The sequence below is a fragment of the Cherax quadricarinatus genome, chromosome 63, assembly GCF_038502225.1.
Source record: "Cherax quadricarinatus isolate ZL_2023a chromosome 63, ASM3850222v1, whole genome shotgun sequence".
In the NCBI taxonomy this organism is placed as follows: Eukaryota; Metazoa; Arthropoda; class Malacostraca; order Decapoda; family Parastacidae; genus Cherax; species Cherax quadricarinatus.
Window position 1 is genome coordinate 4572612 of NC_091354.1, and position 17754 is coordinate 4590365.

At 46.7% G+C, this 17754-nt stretch overlaps 1 protein-coding gene across 11 annotated transcripts in view; it reads right to left on the reverse strand.

Annotated features, from left to right (window-relative positions):
* Window positions 1–17754, reverse strand: part of LOC128698209 (zinc finger protein castor homolog 1) — a 522290-nt gene that overhangs the window by 72445 nt on the left and 432091 nt on the right. For all 11 annotated transcript variants that reach the window (XM_070098617.1, XM_070098621.1, XM_070098618.1 and 8 more), the window contains one exon: window positions 16503–16644. In XM_070098617.1, the coding sequence (XP_069954718.1) occupies window positions 16503–16644 (142 nt within the window). The remainder of the gene's footprint in view (window positions 1–16502; window positions 16645–17754) is intronic.

Below are 17754 nucleotides of genomic sequence, written 5' to 3' on the forward strand. Positions count from 1 at the left end.
CACCTTCACCCGGCGATTAAACCCAACATTTGTACCTTACCATCTAAGTGTAGCCAGTCTCCTCCGTCAATGCTGCTCGCAACGAGCTAGTGTTTTTTTCCAGCTAGCTTCCTCTACACACTAACATTTCCGCATTTTTCTACGCATATCAATGTTATCTACCAACGAGTATGTTAATCAGACACAATACGTGGCATTTGATTGAGAAATTTCGTCCATCAGAGATTTCATTAACTTGTTAGTTCCTGCACATGAGGGTAGGATGTACAAGCCTACAACACAATGTCTAATATCAAGAGCAGAAAGAAAATTGTGGAGGACCCAGAGAAATATTCCAAAGGTCCGTGGCGCTTATCCATGCCATGACCACGTCCGGGGCTTACCTAGATGATTTCTCTTTCCTTCTAGGAAACTAGGACCCAGCAGCATGTAATTTTATCCACAAACAAGTAAATATTACAAGCACTTGTAGTATGTTTAAGTCGACGGATTGTGGGAAGAAGACATTGATGATCTGTATTGACACTTGCAGCCAAACGTCTCCTTCAGTGATGTCCTGAGTGTATATACGAGTCTCGTTCCCATAAACAAGCGAAACATCGTCCGTAAAACATCCGACAACGCTCTGGTTGAGGGGCACCTGGAAATGTTGAAATGTGCACGCGCCTCACTGGTGGCGCAAGAATTAATTGTGCACAGGGGCAGGTTAATGACAAACGGTACACAAGTTATGAATGTCCGAGCAAGAATTTACTTAAGAATTGTAGCAGAGATGGCAGCCATGGAGACTAATGTTCCGACACTAACTTCACATTAACACACATTTCTGGACAAGAATGTTTTATTATTCTACATTAAACCTCTCTGAATGCTTCAGAGAGCTTTCTGGTTTAATATTTAACGCTGTGATCGCATTAATAATTCCCAGAAAATGAGGTTTAAACGCTCAAGTTATTCCTGGACACAGAAAATTCCTGGAGAAAAACGGAAAACACGGACGCAAAGACATATCGTGGGGAAATTAAAAAAAAAAATCCGTGAATAGGTTACATGTGAAGTCGTAAACAGCGAAAAACCATCATAATTCTTGTAGGCTGGGTAGAGGGCAGCGAAGCCTACCCGGGATTAATTTTCATGACAAATTGATTTGAGACCGAGTTTGCGACCATATTCTGCTAGGTACATGGTCATTTGTAGCTAGGTACCTTGACCTTTTGTAGCTAGATACCTAGGCAGTTTGTGGTTAGGTACCAAGGTCGTTTATAGCTAGGTACCTAGGTCGTTTGACAACGGTGGTTCTCGCTGCTGTCTACAGTTAGTGGTATGGCAATGGTGTTGACGGGTGAGGGGCGTGGCTGGCGCTAACGAAGGTTGATTTGGCGCTGATAAAGGGAATTGGACAGTTGGTGAGGCGGTGTTGTTTGCGAGGTGGAATTATTGGCGAGATGGTAGAAGATGCTTGTTGAGGTATTGATAGTTGTTTATGAAGCTGTGTTAGTTCCTAGTGAGACTTATTGTTAGAATCGAGACTAAGCGCTAAATTCTTAAGGGTCATAAGGACGAGAGTATAATAAGCAATTAATCATTTAAATGTTAAAAACAGAGCGACTCGAGTCCAGAATAACCAAGCAGAGGAGCATTCACAAGAGCCTAAAGTCGGGAGGTGGGAGTGGACGTGGGGCTGAAGCATTAATAGCCCCCAGATGGGCTGGTGGGCGTGGCTGCGGGCTGCTCTGGACCACTGGAAGGAGGGAGGGGGACTCACTTTCAGCCAACGACAGCCAGAGAGATAAAAAGCTGAAGATATTCGCCTCGTCACGCCGCCCTCAGCAGGCCCTCCGCGGGTCTACCAGCCTTAAAACGTTTCACTAAGTTTCGATTGTGGCCGATGAAACTGCAAGAGATGGGACACTAGATAGGCAGGGAAGATATACTAAGGCGCTAGGTTGTCTGGGGACCGACCAGGGTCAATAGTTAAATTTATTAAAAGAGTTTTGAAGGCTATTGCCTGCACGTGGGTCATTAGGCCTCTATATCACCTGTCCACTAACATTAATGTTATTTTAATTCCTAAAACAGAATTACAGTAAAAGCTAAGTGTATATGCATTAATATACGCCCATCGGTGTATATATGCACTGATATACATCTTCCAACATATATACACAGATGTACATCTCATGGTTTATATATATACAGAAAAAACATGTATAGAGAGCACTGTAAAAGAGAGACGATAATATATATATATATATATATATATATATATATATATATATATATATATATATATATATATATATATATATATATATATTATATCGATGTATATACACAGCTATCTCTCGATGTATATACTCCAGACTTCCATCCAATTAGATCGTATTGCCTCTGGTTACTCTTCCCTCCTTCCCCACGCTGCGTTCCGGCCTTTGCCCTTGTCTTTAAGACCACAATTAATGACCACTGCATGATGCTACACTTTGCCACGTGTTGAGGCTCTTGCAAGGAAAGTGAAGATTACGTGTGCGCGGCGTTTAGCATTTTTAAGTGATTCTGGGGCGGTGTAGCTGAGCAGCAGGTGGTCAGATCGGGAGGCAGATGGCGTTTGAAAGATCTTGGTAAGAGACACGGTGTCGTTAGCAAAAATTTGTGTTCCAGTTACAGGGACATCAGAATCACTAGTTTTCAGCCACAGAGCTTGAATCGCATGGTTCCAGCCACAGGAACGACAGAATCACCGGCTTCCAGACACAGGGACGACAGAATCACCAGCTTCCAGCCACAGGGCTTGAATCGCATGGTTCCAGCCACAAGGACGACAGAATCACCAGTTTCCAGCCACGGGGCTTGAATCGTATGGTTCCAGCCAAAGGGCCAGGTTCACAGACTTCCAGCCATAGGACCATTAACTGCGACTCCATATCTACATCATCGCAATAGGCCTTAAGAAAAGGTCTGGAACTGGAATACATGTGGGTATGTATTGTTTACATACTGAAGTTATTGTTACAAACAAATTTGTGGTACTTTCTCAATGGTGTCTGGTATCTTACTTTCTCCAGTAGAGAAACCATAACATACCATATAGGCTGCTACTAGAAATTACATGAAGGATATCCTGTGTCTGGTATGAATGACGAGTGTGTGGTACAAATAACAAGTGTGCGGTGTGAATGTCGAGTGACATGAACGACGAGTAGAATGAATGACGAGTGAGTGGGATGAATGACGAGTGTGTGGTATGAGTTGAACGAAGGACGTAGGACGCAGTTGGACGTCTCTGTAACTGCTGAAGACTTAGATGCACGTCCTAAAACGTCTTGCAGGACGTATTAAAATGCCCCGGAGGTTGAGGATCTAGGTAGACGTCCTAGCTGCGAGGAGGACGCTGCTGGAAGGACGCTGACGGCCTCTGATGAGCTCAGCAAGTTCTAGTGTCGTAAGGCAGAGTGTGAAAACAAAGAGTGGAGGCCAGGCGATGCAGAGTGCATGTCGAGGTCGCTAATGAGTTGATGGCTGGGTATTAGCGCCGCCTAGGGTACCACAGGGTGCTGTGGTGACCCCCAGGGTACGGTGGTGTGGTGACCCCCATGGTACTGTGGTGTGGTGACCCCCATGGTACTGTGGTGTGGTGACCCCCATGGTACTGTGTGGTGACCCCCATGATACTGTGGTGTGGTGAGCCCCATGGTGCTGTGGTGACCCTCATGGTGCTGTGGTGTGGTGACCTCCATGGTACTGTGGTGTGGTGACCCCCACGGTGCTGTGTGGTGACCCCCATGGTACTGTGGTGTGGTGACCCCCCAGGGTACGGCGGTGTGGTGACCCCCCAGGGTACGGTGGTGTGGTGACCCCCCATGGTACTGCGGTGTGGTGATCCCCATTGTACTGTGGTGTGGTGACCCCCATGGTACTGTGGTGTGGTGACCCCCATGGTACTGTGGTGTGGTGACCCCCCAGGGTATGGTGGTGTGGTGACTCCCCAGGGTACGGTGTTGTGGTGACCCCCATGGTACTGTGGTGTGGTGACCCCCATGGTACTGTGGTGTGGTGACCCCCATGGTACTGTGGTGTGGTGACCCCCATGGTACTGTGGTGTGGTGACCCCCATGGTACTGTGGTGTGGTGACCCCCATGGTACTGTGGTGTGGTGACCCCCATGGTACTGTGGTGTGGTGACCCCCAGGGTACTGTGGTGTGGTGACCCCCAGGGTACTGTGGTGTGGTGACCCCCAGGGTACTGTGGTGTGGTGACCCCCAGGGTACTGTGGTGTGGTGACCCCCAGGGTACTGTGGTGTGGTGACCCCCAGGGTACTGTGGTCGTGTTATGAAGATGATGACAACACAGGTTAGTGATAGTGAAGAAAACATAGTAATTATTACTGAGAACCAGCGATGATCAAAACGTTTCGCTCTGCGTAGATCGCTAGCAAGACTTGATAAAGCTCTACATAGGGCGAAACGTTGTCCCGATATAAGCTCTTATCTCAGCTTGTCTTCGTTATTTATCCTCCAAATGCTGCATTTAACCTCGACGTAGCATACCCGGATTCTTCCCAGACCCAGGCAAATACCCATACCCTTAACCCTTGTACCCACGGATTAAGAACCGGCTAAATAAATGAATAAAGGAAAAAAAACACGGATTTCTTTCGCTGATAATCCTGAGATATTATTTTCTAAGTGTGTACACGAAATTGCCAACGAACACCTTCGTGCGTTAGTGTAACTAGTTAATGTTCCAAAGTTGGACCGAAAGGTCATCACGAGCTTCTTTTGGGTCACTAAGTTTTGGTCCTGGAATGTTTCGAATATTGTCCTAGAGTCAGCATTTCTGGCGTTAGACAATTTCGTTCACTAAGACGTATACAGGAGGGGCCCCACTTATACAGCAAGTTAGATTCCGGGCTACCGTAGAGCCCCACTTATACAGCAAGTTAGATTCCGGGCTACCGTAGAGCCCCACTTATACAGCAAGTTAGATTCCGGGCTACCGTAGAGCCCCACTTATACAGCAAGTTAGATTCCGGGCTACCGTAGAGCCCCACTTATACAGCAAGTTAGATTCCGGGCTACCGTAGAGCCCCACTTATACAGCAAGTTAGATTCCGGGCTACCGTAGAGCCCCACTTATACAGCAAGTTAGATTCCGGGCTACCGTAGAGCCCCACTTATACAGCAAGTTAGATTCCGGGCTACCGTAGAGCCCCACTTATACAGCAAGTTAGATTCCGGGCTACCGTAGAGCCCCACTTATACAGCAAGTTAGATTCCGGGCTACCATAGAGCCCCACTTATACAGCAAGTTAGATTCCAGGCTACCGTAGAGCCCCACTTATACAGCAAGCACTTATACAGCAAGTTAGATTCCGGGCGACTGCTGTAAAGCTTCCAACTTCCAAATGCATATTTACACCGTCATATATATTAAATAAGCAACAGAGCTAGGCCTAAAAAAAAATGCATATACAGTACACACATTACAAACCTTAAAATATTCTCGTTTTTAGCTTATAGCGAGTGAATATATTTATCGTAGGAGGTCTGAGTAAATGAAGAATGGGTATAACTGACAACCGCTGTATAATCGAAACGTAAAGTGCTGTAAAACGGGGCGTGCTGGTAGTAGTTTTATGTTAAATATTTCGAGAAAGATTTCTTAGCAATAACTTATCACGTTTTTCCATCAAATGATGACAGGTGTGTGTGTGTGTGTGTGTGTGTGTGTTATCTTAGTACATTGTAATGGCGTTTTGTTCACAAATGTTAACTGTTTTTGTCTCGTAGCTTGGTTGGTAGCGCACTCAGCTCTCACACTCAGGTCCCGGGGTTGATCCCCAGTATGGGTGGAAATATTAGGAAGCATTTCCTTAAGACACCTGCTGTCCCTGCAGCAAGTAGGTACCTGGGTATTTGTAACCTTACACATGCTGTCCCTGTTCACCTAGAAGTAAGTAGGTACCTGGGTGTTAGTCATTGATGTCAGTTATGGTCTGTATAAGTTGTATCATGCACCTGTAGAAATAAAGATTATTGTTGCTGTGTGACGTCTGCTGGAGCAGCAGTGTGTGTCTGCTGTGCGACGTCTACTGGAGCAGCCGAGTGTCTGCTGTGTGACGTCTACCGGAGCAGCAGTGTGTGTCTGCTGTGCGATGTCTACCGGAGCAGCAGTGTATGTCTGCTGTGCGATGTCTACTGGAGCAGCAGTGTGTGTGTGTCTGCTGTGCGACGTCTACTGGAGCAGCAGAGTGTCTGCTGTGCGATGTCTACCGGAGCAGCAGTGTGTGTCTGCTGTGCGATGTCTACTGGAGCAGCAGAGAGTGTCTGCTGTGTGACGTCTGCTGGATCGCTGACTCTATCCGCCGCTCTGCTCACCGCGCCCAAATATTTGATCGGCGATGATTCTGCGCATCTCGCAGAAAAATGCGCAACAACGCCGCCATTGTCTTGCGGGGATGGAGGGAGGGAGGGGGGAGGGAGAGGGGGGAGGGAGAGGGAAGGAGAGTGAGGGAAGGAGAGGGAGGGAGGGAGTTGAGGGAGGCAAGAACATTGAAGTAAGGCGGGTGAATCAAAGAACGTTTCGTTAACCCACGTTTCGCCCTCAGTGGCGAAACGTGGGTTTTGCCTTCGCTTCCCCCTGCATGCGAAACGTCCTCCTATATGAGGTATACTCTTGTTTAGGTTTCTTGTCCACAGCAAGTTCTAATTCCATTGTGGCAACGTTTCGCTCTCCAGGAGCTCTATCAAGCAGTTAAGTAACGGCTTGACAAAGCTCCTGGAGAGCGAAACGCTGCCACAATAAACAGTCAAGTTCTTCACGCTCTTAGGGGAAACTACTCAGTTTTATATTTTCTCACATATGTTTTGCATTTCTGGAGAGACAGTTCAGTGTGCACGCGGCTCATCCCTTATAGATGCATATAACCATAATTTCTAAAAGGGTAGAGGGGTAAGCCAGCGGAAGGCCTCCGTCAGATAACCAAAAAGGCTCCAGCTGTGGGTCATCATATGACTAAGACCCGCGTCAGGAAACACTTGTCCTGTTTCCTGACAAACCTTACCTAACCTAACCTTAATGATTCGTGGAGTGGGAGAGATGAGGCCCTCTGTCTGCCCCCTTGTTCCTCCCCCTGAGTTTACTCCGCCCCCTTTTTCCTTTGGCTTCCCCTCCCTTACCTCCCCTTCCCTCAGAACTCCGCCCAAAATGTCCTCTTCGTCCTGCCCACTGTCTTCTCTCTCCTCCTCCTCCATGCATCATCCGGCCTTCTCTTCACCTGTTTCTATCTTCTAGGCTGCTGCCCCCTTGTTCCCATCTCTTCCCAGCTCGTCCCCCCTTACCCTATGAGCTCTCCCTGTGGGCTCACCCTGTGGACTCTCCCTGTGGGCTCACCCTGTGGACTCACCCTCTGGGCTCACCCTGTGGACTCACCCTCTGGGCTCACCCTGTGGGTTTCCTATACATGCCAGGGCTCCCGTGGGTAGCCCACTCCTGCCGCCTTATGATCATCATCTTGACTTAGCAACAAAGAGGGTTGTTGATACTACGAATTTTAGTTCTCAAGAGTCTTGCAAATGCTAATTTAGGCTGCAAGGGTATTGGCCAGTCCACTCCAGGATAAAAAGAGCCAAGGCTACATTATACAGCCTCGATCAAGCGAATCCATGCGTCGCCACAGTGTACTCAGCTCAGCCAAGGAAACCTCAATCAAACGCGTCCCTCCGACATTTGTTCCATGCAACAGCCTGCTGCCACGACTCATCCTGCCCCGCTGCCCGATGCAACGACTCATCCTGCCCAGATAGGATAGTGGTTAGAGCAGCCGTCGTAGCTGCCGTCAGGAAGGTCTCTCAGCCAGGATAGTGTTACACCTCGTTCACAGTGATTGTACACAGGAGTACATGAGAAAGCCAAGGATTTGGAAGGCCACACAAATAATAATAATAATAATAATAATAATAATAATAATAATAATAATAATAATAATAATAATATTTATTTCTACAAGTACGTGATACAACCATATAGATCATAGCTCCATGTTATGCAGAGAAATTCGGGAAAAATGTTAATTTTGTCCCAAGGATGTGACCCCACACCAGCTGACTAACACCCAGGTACCTACTTGCTGCTAGATAAACAAGGACAGCAGGTGTAAGATTACTGACATCCAAGTACCTACACTCCCCAATGCTTCCAGGCTATCAAGTGAAAAGAACTACATACTTTTATCTAGATTAAGCACTATCATGTATTAAACTAGAAAATGCGGGTCAAGGTTAGAAAGGTCATCTGCATTTGTGGAGAAACTGTCTCCAACATGGGGCGGCGACCCCTCTCAAGGGGGTTAAGACCCCTCTCTCTGCATTCTCTTCGACACAAAACACAAAAATTTGCCACTATGTAGGGGTCACTTTATCAAGGAAATTTACAAATGCTCTCGTAAACAGCAGAGGAAAGTTGTACAAAGATTCGCAGGTCACACGAACATGACAGACCACTGAAGACCACATAAGTAGATTCAGCTTAGGATAATCCAGAAATTCACACAATGTTTGGTAGATTCACACAGTGTTTGGCAAATTCACACAGTGTTTGGCAGATTCACACAGTGTTTGGCAGATTCACACAGTGTTTGGTAGATTCACACAGTGTTTGGCAGATTCACACAGTGTTTGGTAGATTCATACAATGTTTGGCAGATTCACAAGTCAGGATTTCGACATGGACTCCAATCTAGTCTATATACGTATTTTGATCTCTCTCTCTGCTGAAGATCTCAGATGTTGATCTCGAGAGAGAGAGAGAGAGAGAGAGAGAGAGAGAGAGAGAGAGAGAGAGAGAGAGAGAGAGAGAGAGAGAGAGAGAGAGAGAGAGAGAGAGAGAGAGAGAGACATAAAAATATTAATACGTCTATAAACATGTCTGTTGCTGGTGCCGTAAGCCATAGCGAAGGATGTTGCTTCTCTGACTAGGAGAAGGATGATGGGAGGGCCAAGGGAACACTCAGGATTATTATCAAGGCTAAACACAGAGAAGTAAAACAAAAAGGCTGCCAAGGGTGAAGGATCCTGTGTTGTTGAGATCACTGAGGAGTGAGTGAGTGAGTGAGTGAGTGAGTGAGTGAGTCAGTCAGTCAGTCAAAGTCAGTCCCCGTGATCGTGTCGATGACGCTGTAGAGTAAATGGAAGTACTCCTACCAGCGAGTACTGTGAAGAGCGCAGATGAAAGTACTCCTACCAGCGAGTACTGTGAAGAACGTAGATGAAAGTACTCCTACCAGCGAGTACTGTGAAGAGCGCAGATAAAAGTACTTCTACCAGCGAGTACTGTGAAGAGCGTAGATGAAAGTACTCCTACCAGCGAGTACTGTGAAGAGCGTAGATGAAAGTACTCCTACCAGCGAGTACTGTGAAGAGCGCAGATAAAAGTACTTCTACCAGCGAGTACTGTGAAGAGCGTAGATGAAAGTACTCCTACCAGCGAGTACTGTGAAGAGCGTAGATGAAAGTACTCCTACCAGCGAGTACTGTGAAGAGCGCAGATAAAAGTACTTCTACCAGCGAGTACTGTGAAGAGCGTAGATGAAAGTACTCCTACCAGCGAGTACTGTGAAGAGCGTAGATGAAAGTACTCCTACCAGCGAGTACTGTGAAGAGCGCAGATAAAAGTACTTCTACCAGCGAGTACTGTGAAGAGCGTAGATGAAAGTACTCCTACCAGCGAGTACTGTGAAGAGCGTAGATGAAAGTACTCCTACCAGCGAGTACTGTGAAGAGCGTAGATGAAAGTACTCCTACCAGCGAGTACTGTGAAGAGCGTAGATGAAAGTACTCCTACCAGCGAGTACTGTGAAGAGCGTAGATGAAAGTACTCCTACCAGCGAGTACTGTGAAGAGCGTAGATGAAAGTACTCCTACCAGCGAGTACTGTGAAGCAGGAGGTTGTAAGAGTGAAGTCACTCAGAGACGATGTATTCCACACTAACAGACGATGTACTCAGCACAGATGTACTCACATTAGCATTTAATAATACACTCACAAACCAAAAACTCAACACCAATAAATAATCCCCCCAAAAATATGACGATAAAACATCGAAGTATAAACACAAGTCATAAATTATTTGACCAATCACAAAACAACTTTTTCTGCCTATTTTGTCGAGCATTATAGGAAGATAGCCACTCAGGTGATGGGAAGTGCTAGCCACTCAGGTGATGGGAAGTGCTAGCCACTCAGGTGATGGGAAGTGCTAGCCACTCAGGTGATGGGAAGTGCTAGCCACTCAGGTGATGGGAAGTGCTAGCCACTCAGGTGATGGGAAGTGCTAGCCACTCAGGTGATGGGAAGTGCTAGCCACTCAGGTGATGGGAAGTGCTAGCCACTCAGGTGATGGGAAGTGCTAGCCACTCAGGTGATGGGAAGTGCTAGCCACTCAGGTGATGGGAAGTGCTAGCCACTCAGGTGATGGGAAGTGCTAGCCACTCAGGTGATGGGAAGTGCTAGCCACTCAGGTGATGGGAAGTGCTAGCCACTCAGGTGATGGGAAGTGCTAGCCACTCAGGTGATGGGAAGTGCTAGCCACTCAGGTGATGGGAAGTGCTAGCCACTCAGGTGATGGGAAGTGCTAGCCACTCAGGTGATGGGAAGTGCTAGCCACTCAGGTGATGGGAAGTGCTAGCCACTCAGGTGATGGGAAGTGCTAGCCACTCAGGTGATGGGAAGTGCTAGCCACTCAGGTGATGGGAAGTGCTAGCCACTCAGGTGATGGGAAGTGCTAGCCACTCAGGTGATGGGAAGTGCTAGCCACTCAGGTGATGGGAAGTGCTAGCCACTCAGGTGATGGGAAGTGCTAGCCACTCAGGTGATGGGAAGTGCTAGCCACTCAGGTGATGGGAAGTGCTAGCCACTCAGGTGATGGGAAGTGCTAGCCACTCAGGTGATGGGAAGTGCTAGCCACTCAGGTGATGGGAAGTGCTAGCCACTCAGGTGATGGGAAGTGCTAGCCACTCAGGTGATGGGAAGTAAGTTGTCAAGTTCACTACGAAATGCAAGTTACTATTGCGAGTATCTCAACTTGATCGAACTTGTAAATTGTAAACAACGAGGAACGTTGTTCATAGTTGTCGGAATGAATACCTCGTTCGTTAGTACTTACTAATGAACGTATGATGTAGGTGAGTCTGAAGACCGGCTTCCAGGCTGAGGGACTGATTACCTCATCTTTTACTATCTACTGTACAAGCTGAGGGACTGATTACCTTCTTTACTACTGTCTTCTGGGCATAGTTCTGCAAGGCTGAAGGACTGAATACCTTATCTTCTACTGTCTACTGTACAGGCTGAGGGACTGATTACCTTATATTCTACTGTCTACTGTACAGGCTGAGGGACTGATTACCTTATCTTCTACTGTCTACTGTACAGGCTGAGGGACTGATTACCTCATCTGCTTTTGCTTTCCCACATCTCAATAATGAACTGATTTAACCACATTTTACTAAAACACTTTCAACTAAAGGCGCCTGGATGCAGCACCTATCTCTTGAGTGCTCCGGGAGGATTAGCAAGTTCTCGAAACTCAAAGGTATATCGGGCGTATCTCCAGCACCGATGTGGAGGGTAAACCACATAACAGATGACAAATATATGAGGTGGTTTGATGCAAATGGCTCCCACTACATATGTTAATTAGGGTTAAGACAGGCATGACGCGAGTGTTCCGCCCACACTCACAAAACAGACTCTTGGATGACGTTAGAGACATTAGGAGTGCATTCTTAGGCAACCTGATAATTTCAGCCATGATGCCTGATACAAAAATAAATACGGGGGAAGGTCTCCGCTGAGGCATAGCGAAAATTTCACAATACATAGATGGAAAGGGGAAGGGGGTAGCTGTAGGACGTGCAGAATTTAGGAGAACTCTTAGTGTGTTCTTCCTAGAAGGCTTCTTATGTGCTTCTCCGAGGCTATGGGTCCTCATACACTGCACCTAGCGTTACACTCTGCACCTAGCGTCACACACTGCACCTACAGTCACACCCTGCACCTACAGTCACACCCTGCACCTAAAGTCACACCCTGCACCTACAGTCACACCCTGCACCTAAAGTCACACCCTGCACCTAAAGTCACACCCTGCACCTACAGTCACACCCTGCACCTAAAGTCACACCCTGCACCTACAGTCACACCCTGCACCTAAAGTCACACCCTGCACCTAAAGTCACACCCTGCACCTACAGTCACACCCTGCACCTAAAGTCACACCCTGCACCTACAGTCACACCCTGCACCTAAAGTCACACCCTGCACCTACAGTCACACCCTGCACCTAAAGTCACACCCTGCACCTAAAGTCACACCCTGCACCTACAGTCACACCCTGCACCTACAGACACACCCTGCACCTACAGTCACACTGCACCTACAGTCACACCCTGCACCTACAGTCACACCCTGCACCTACAGTCACACCCTGCACCTAAAGTCACACCCTGCACCTAAAGTCACACCCTGCACCTAAAGTCACACCCTGCACCTACAGTCACACCCTGCACCTAAAGTCACACCCTGCACCTAAAGTCACACCCTGCACCTACAGTCACACCCTGCACCTAAAGTCACACCCTGTACCTACAGACACACCCTTCACCTCCAGGAGGATCCAATCTACATATTCTATATTAAAACATGCATAGTGCTATCTATGTAGATACGACAGAATGCTGCAATTTGGCTGGCCAAAGAAAAAAATAAATGGAAATGCTCCCAGGAACACAGCTTCTGATACGAATCATACTCAGCGCAGCGCTACTCAGACACATACATACGAATACTAAGAAGAATCTTACCTAAGTCGTGTCGACTACAAGCAGCGCTTAAGATTTCGAGAGAGAAAAAATGCAAAAGGCCGGTACATTATAATAAAACTTGGAGTAAGCCGGAGTAAATTAGGAGTTTCTATGCATGGGGCGTCAGCGGCTCGTCGTAAAAATGCAGACTATAACACTAAAAAAAGATATGAAAGTGGGCCGTATGGCAGTACACAAGCCAGAGAATTCTACGTTAAAGCTATCTATTTAATCTCTGTAAAGAGTACAGTGGTGTAAATTAATTAGACTTCATCAGAGAGATACATAAAAGTTGTTGTGATCCGAGATGTGTTCTCGTGAGCACCGGAGATCTTCAGGTAAACACTGCCAACCAACTCCCCTTCAAACACCATGCTAAGTGCTGGGAATAAAATTTTCCGTATTGCTGTTTATGGCAGCGTCTGGGGAGGTTTTATGGCACCTTGTATGAGGGGGAAGCATACACACAGTGTGAGTCGAGGCACGGTCGAAGGCCATGTGGTATCTGATTAGACGTAGGTTGTACCCACCCATGGTCTACGTTCTCTTAGCATTGTTAACAGGCTGTACTAGCCATGGTCTACGTCCTCACAGTGCTAAGTCACGGGCTGTACCACTCATGGTCTACGACCTCACAGTACTAAGTCACGGGCTGTACCACTCATGGTCTACGACCTCACAGTACTAAGTCACGGGCTGTACCACTCATGGTCTACGACCTCACAGTCCTAAGTCTGGGCTGACACCACCCATGGTCTACGACCTCACAGTACTAAGTCACGGGCTGTACCACCCATGGTCTACGACCTCACAGTACTAAGTCACGGGCTGTACCACCCATGGTCTACGACCTCACAGTACTAAGTCACGGGCTGTACCACTCATGGTCTACGACCTCACAGTACTAAGTCACGGGCTGTACCACCCATGGTCTACGACCTCACAGTACTAAGTCATGGGCTGTACCACCCATGGTCTACGACCTCACAGTACTAAGTCACGGGCTGTACCACTCATGGTCTACGACCTCACAGTACTAAGTCACGGGCTGTACCACCCATGGTCTACGACCTCACAGTACTAAGTCACGGGCTGTACCACCCATGGTCTACGACCTCAACACTAAGTCACGGGCTGTACCCACCACGACTTGCATCGATACAACAGTGTCACATTCGACGTGTAACCACGCTCGACCCACAGGTTGAGAGGTTCATGGAGCATCGGATGCAACATAAGATGGCAAACCCCTCAGAGTTCAACTCAACACGGTAGAGAGAGAGCTACGCACGTCGGGCCACTCTAAAACTGACGCTGGCCAGCACCCCGTCGATAAATTAAAACGCTTACATGCACCCAAAGCCTCCAGCTCACGATGCATATAATGCGTACAGTCACTAAAAATAAATAACGGCGAGGAATATGATCAAGATCAAATTACAAAGTAACGAAAGTTTATTTTGACCACACATCGAATAAGAGAATATATCAAGATAGGATATAAGGCATGTGGAGAGAGAGAGAGAGAGAGAGAGAGAGAGAGAGAGAGAGAGAGAGAGAGAGAGAGAGAGAGAGAGAGAGAGAGAGAGAGAGAGAGAGAGAGAGAGAGAGAGAGAAACAGACACAGACAGACAGACAGAAACAATACTCAGGTCATTTACGATTTCAGCAATCAAATGCCTTGATAACCCAGTATGTACCTCGATAATAATCCAACAAATACCTTGGTAACCCAGCAAATGCCCTTGTAACTAGGGAAGTGTCCTGGTAACCCGGGAAGCGACCTGCTTAACAAACAAGTGCCAATATCACCTAACAAATGCCACGGTAACTAAACCAGTGTCCCAGCAACAGTTTTAACGTACAATGTTGCTATAAATAAGATGGCATATTGCCTGAGGTCAGTGTGGGACAGTCATCGCAAGGACTGACGGATAATCGCATGGGACAGTCATCGCAAGGACTGACGGATAATCGCATGGGACAGTCACCGCAAGGACTGACGGATAATCGCATGGGACAGTCACCGCAAGGACTGACGGATAATCGCATGGGACAGTCACCGCAAGGACTGACGGATAATCCCATGGGACAGTCACCGCAAGGACTGACGGATAATCGCATGGGACAGTCATCGCAAGGACTGACGGATAATCGCATGGGACAGTCATCGCAAGGACTGACGGATAATCGCATGGGACAGTCATCGCAAGGACTGACGGATAATCGCATGGGACAGTCATCGCAAGGACTGGCGGATAATCGCATGGGACAGTCATCGCAAGGACTGACGGATAATCGCATGGGACAGTCATCGCAAGGACTGGCGGATAATCGCATGGGACAGTCATCGCAAGGACTGGCGGATAATCGCATGGGACAGTCACCGCAAGGACTGACGGATAATCGCATGGGACAGTCACCGCAAGGACTGACGGATAATCGCATGGGACAGTCATCGCAAGGACTGACGGATAATCGCATGGGACAATCATCGCAAGGACTGACGGATAATCGCATGGGACAGTCACCGCAAGGACTGACGGATAATCGCATGGGACAGTCATCGCAAGGACTGGCGGATAATTGCATGGGACAGTCATCGCAAGGACTGACGGATAATCGCATTGGACAGTCACCGCAAGGACTGACGGATAATCGCATGGGACAGTCATCGCAAGGACTGACGGATAATCGCATGGGACAGTCATCGCAAGGACTGACGGATAATCGCATGGGACAGTCATCGCAAGGACTGACGGATAATCGCATGGGACAGTCATCGCAAGGACTGACGGATAATCGCATGGGACAGTCACCGCAAGGACTGACGGATAATCGCATGGGACAGTCATCGCAAGGACTGACGGATAATCGCATGGGACAGTCACCGCAAGGACTGACGGATAATCGCATGGGACAGTCACCGCAAGGACTGACGGATAATCGCATGGGACAGTTATCGCAAGGACTGACGGATAATCGCATGGGACAGTCATCGCAAGGACTGACGGATAATCGCATGGGACAGTCATCGCAAGGACTGACGGATAATAGCATGGGACAGTCATCGCAAGGACTGACGGATAATCGCATGGGACAGTCATCGCAAGGACTGACGGATAATCGCATGGGACAGTCATCGCAAGGACTGACGGATAATCGCATGGGACAGTCATCGCAAGGACTGACGGATAATCGCATGGGACAGTCATCGCAAGGACTGACGGATAATCGCATGGGACAGTCATCGCAAGGACTGACGGATAATCGCATGGGACAGTCATCGCAAGGACTGACGGATAATCGCATGGGACAGTCATCGCAAGGACTGACGGATAATCGCATGGGACAGTCATCGCAAGGACTGACGGATAATCGCATGGGACAGTCATCGCAAGGACTGACGGATAATCGCATGGGACAGTCATCGCAAGGACTGACGGATAATCGCATGGGACAGTCATCGCAAGGACTGACGGATAATCGCACGGGACAGTCATCGCAAGGACTGACGGATAATCGCACTGTTCTGGTCTATGACCATCCAGATTGCAGCTAGCAGTTTCTTTAACCAGTCAAGTTGTCAGTACCGCGGAGGAGCGGACCGGGGACTGCAGGTCACCTACTGGGTACTCACTGGTGGAGGTGGAGGTAGTGGGCGTGGTAGAGAGGCTTTTGTGGGCGTCCAGCGTAGGGGGAAGTGGCACTCCGTGGCTCCCTTTGCCCTCCTGCAGTGCCGCCAGGGTCAACAAGGTGGAAAAGTTACCACCGCCCAACATCTGTAAAAAAAGAACGTCGGCGAATTAGCCAAAAACGATTTAAAACTACTGATGGCAAGTGCAAAAATCAAATGATTCTTACATCTTAGAGACAGATGTTGACGGGTTAGACGAATTAGAATTAGAAGTTAAGATTTAGATATTGACGCCGAAGCGGCTAGTTTACTGTGGACGCTACATAATCTTGAAATACAGAGAATTAGACTTCAAAAAAGCGTACCCATTAGGGTTTACTGAACGCGAATGTAGTGAATTACCAAGCTGGTTTATTAGGTTTGAAGCCTATCTACCGCATAAAGACTAATAGTATATTATAAAGAGCAATATTATTCCAATAATATTAAATAACTAATATTATACCAATAATTATAATATAAAAAATATTAATAATAATAACAGCAACCCAAAATTTTATCACATTTATATCCATGCATTAACATGCCTTAAAAATGGACGAGGACTCGAACCGAGGTGGACGTGAGGAAGTAGGTCCATCATGGCACCACACAGCCACCAGGGACTGGTGGCCGCTGATACAACCATGTCACGGTTCGAGTCTCCGTCCGCTATACTATTCTTTTCCGCTGACAGTCGTTATTACGACTTATTGGATTATTTTCTTGACACTAACGTTTGACCAGTTTCTCATTCTTCTCATTCAGAATAGTTATAGAATAATTCAGAATAGTTATACAATAATTTAGAATAGTTATAGGATAACTTAGAATAGTTATAGAATTATTTAGAATTATAGAATTATTTAGAATAATTATAGAATTATTTAGAATAGTTATAGAATAAATTAGAATAGTTATAGAATCACTTAGAATATAGAATAATTTAGAATAGTTATAGAATAATTTAGAATATAGAATTATTTAGAATAGTTATAGAATAATTCAGAATAGTTATACAATAATTTAAAATAGTTATAGGATAACTTAGAATAGTTATAGAATTATTTAGAATTATAGAATTATTTAGAATAATTATAGAATAATTTAGAATAGTTATAGAATAATTTAGAATAGTTATAGAATAATTTAGAATAGAGAATAATTTAGAATAGTTATAGAATTATTTAGAATATAAAATTATTTAGAATAGTTA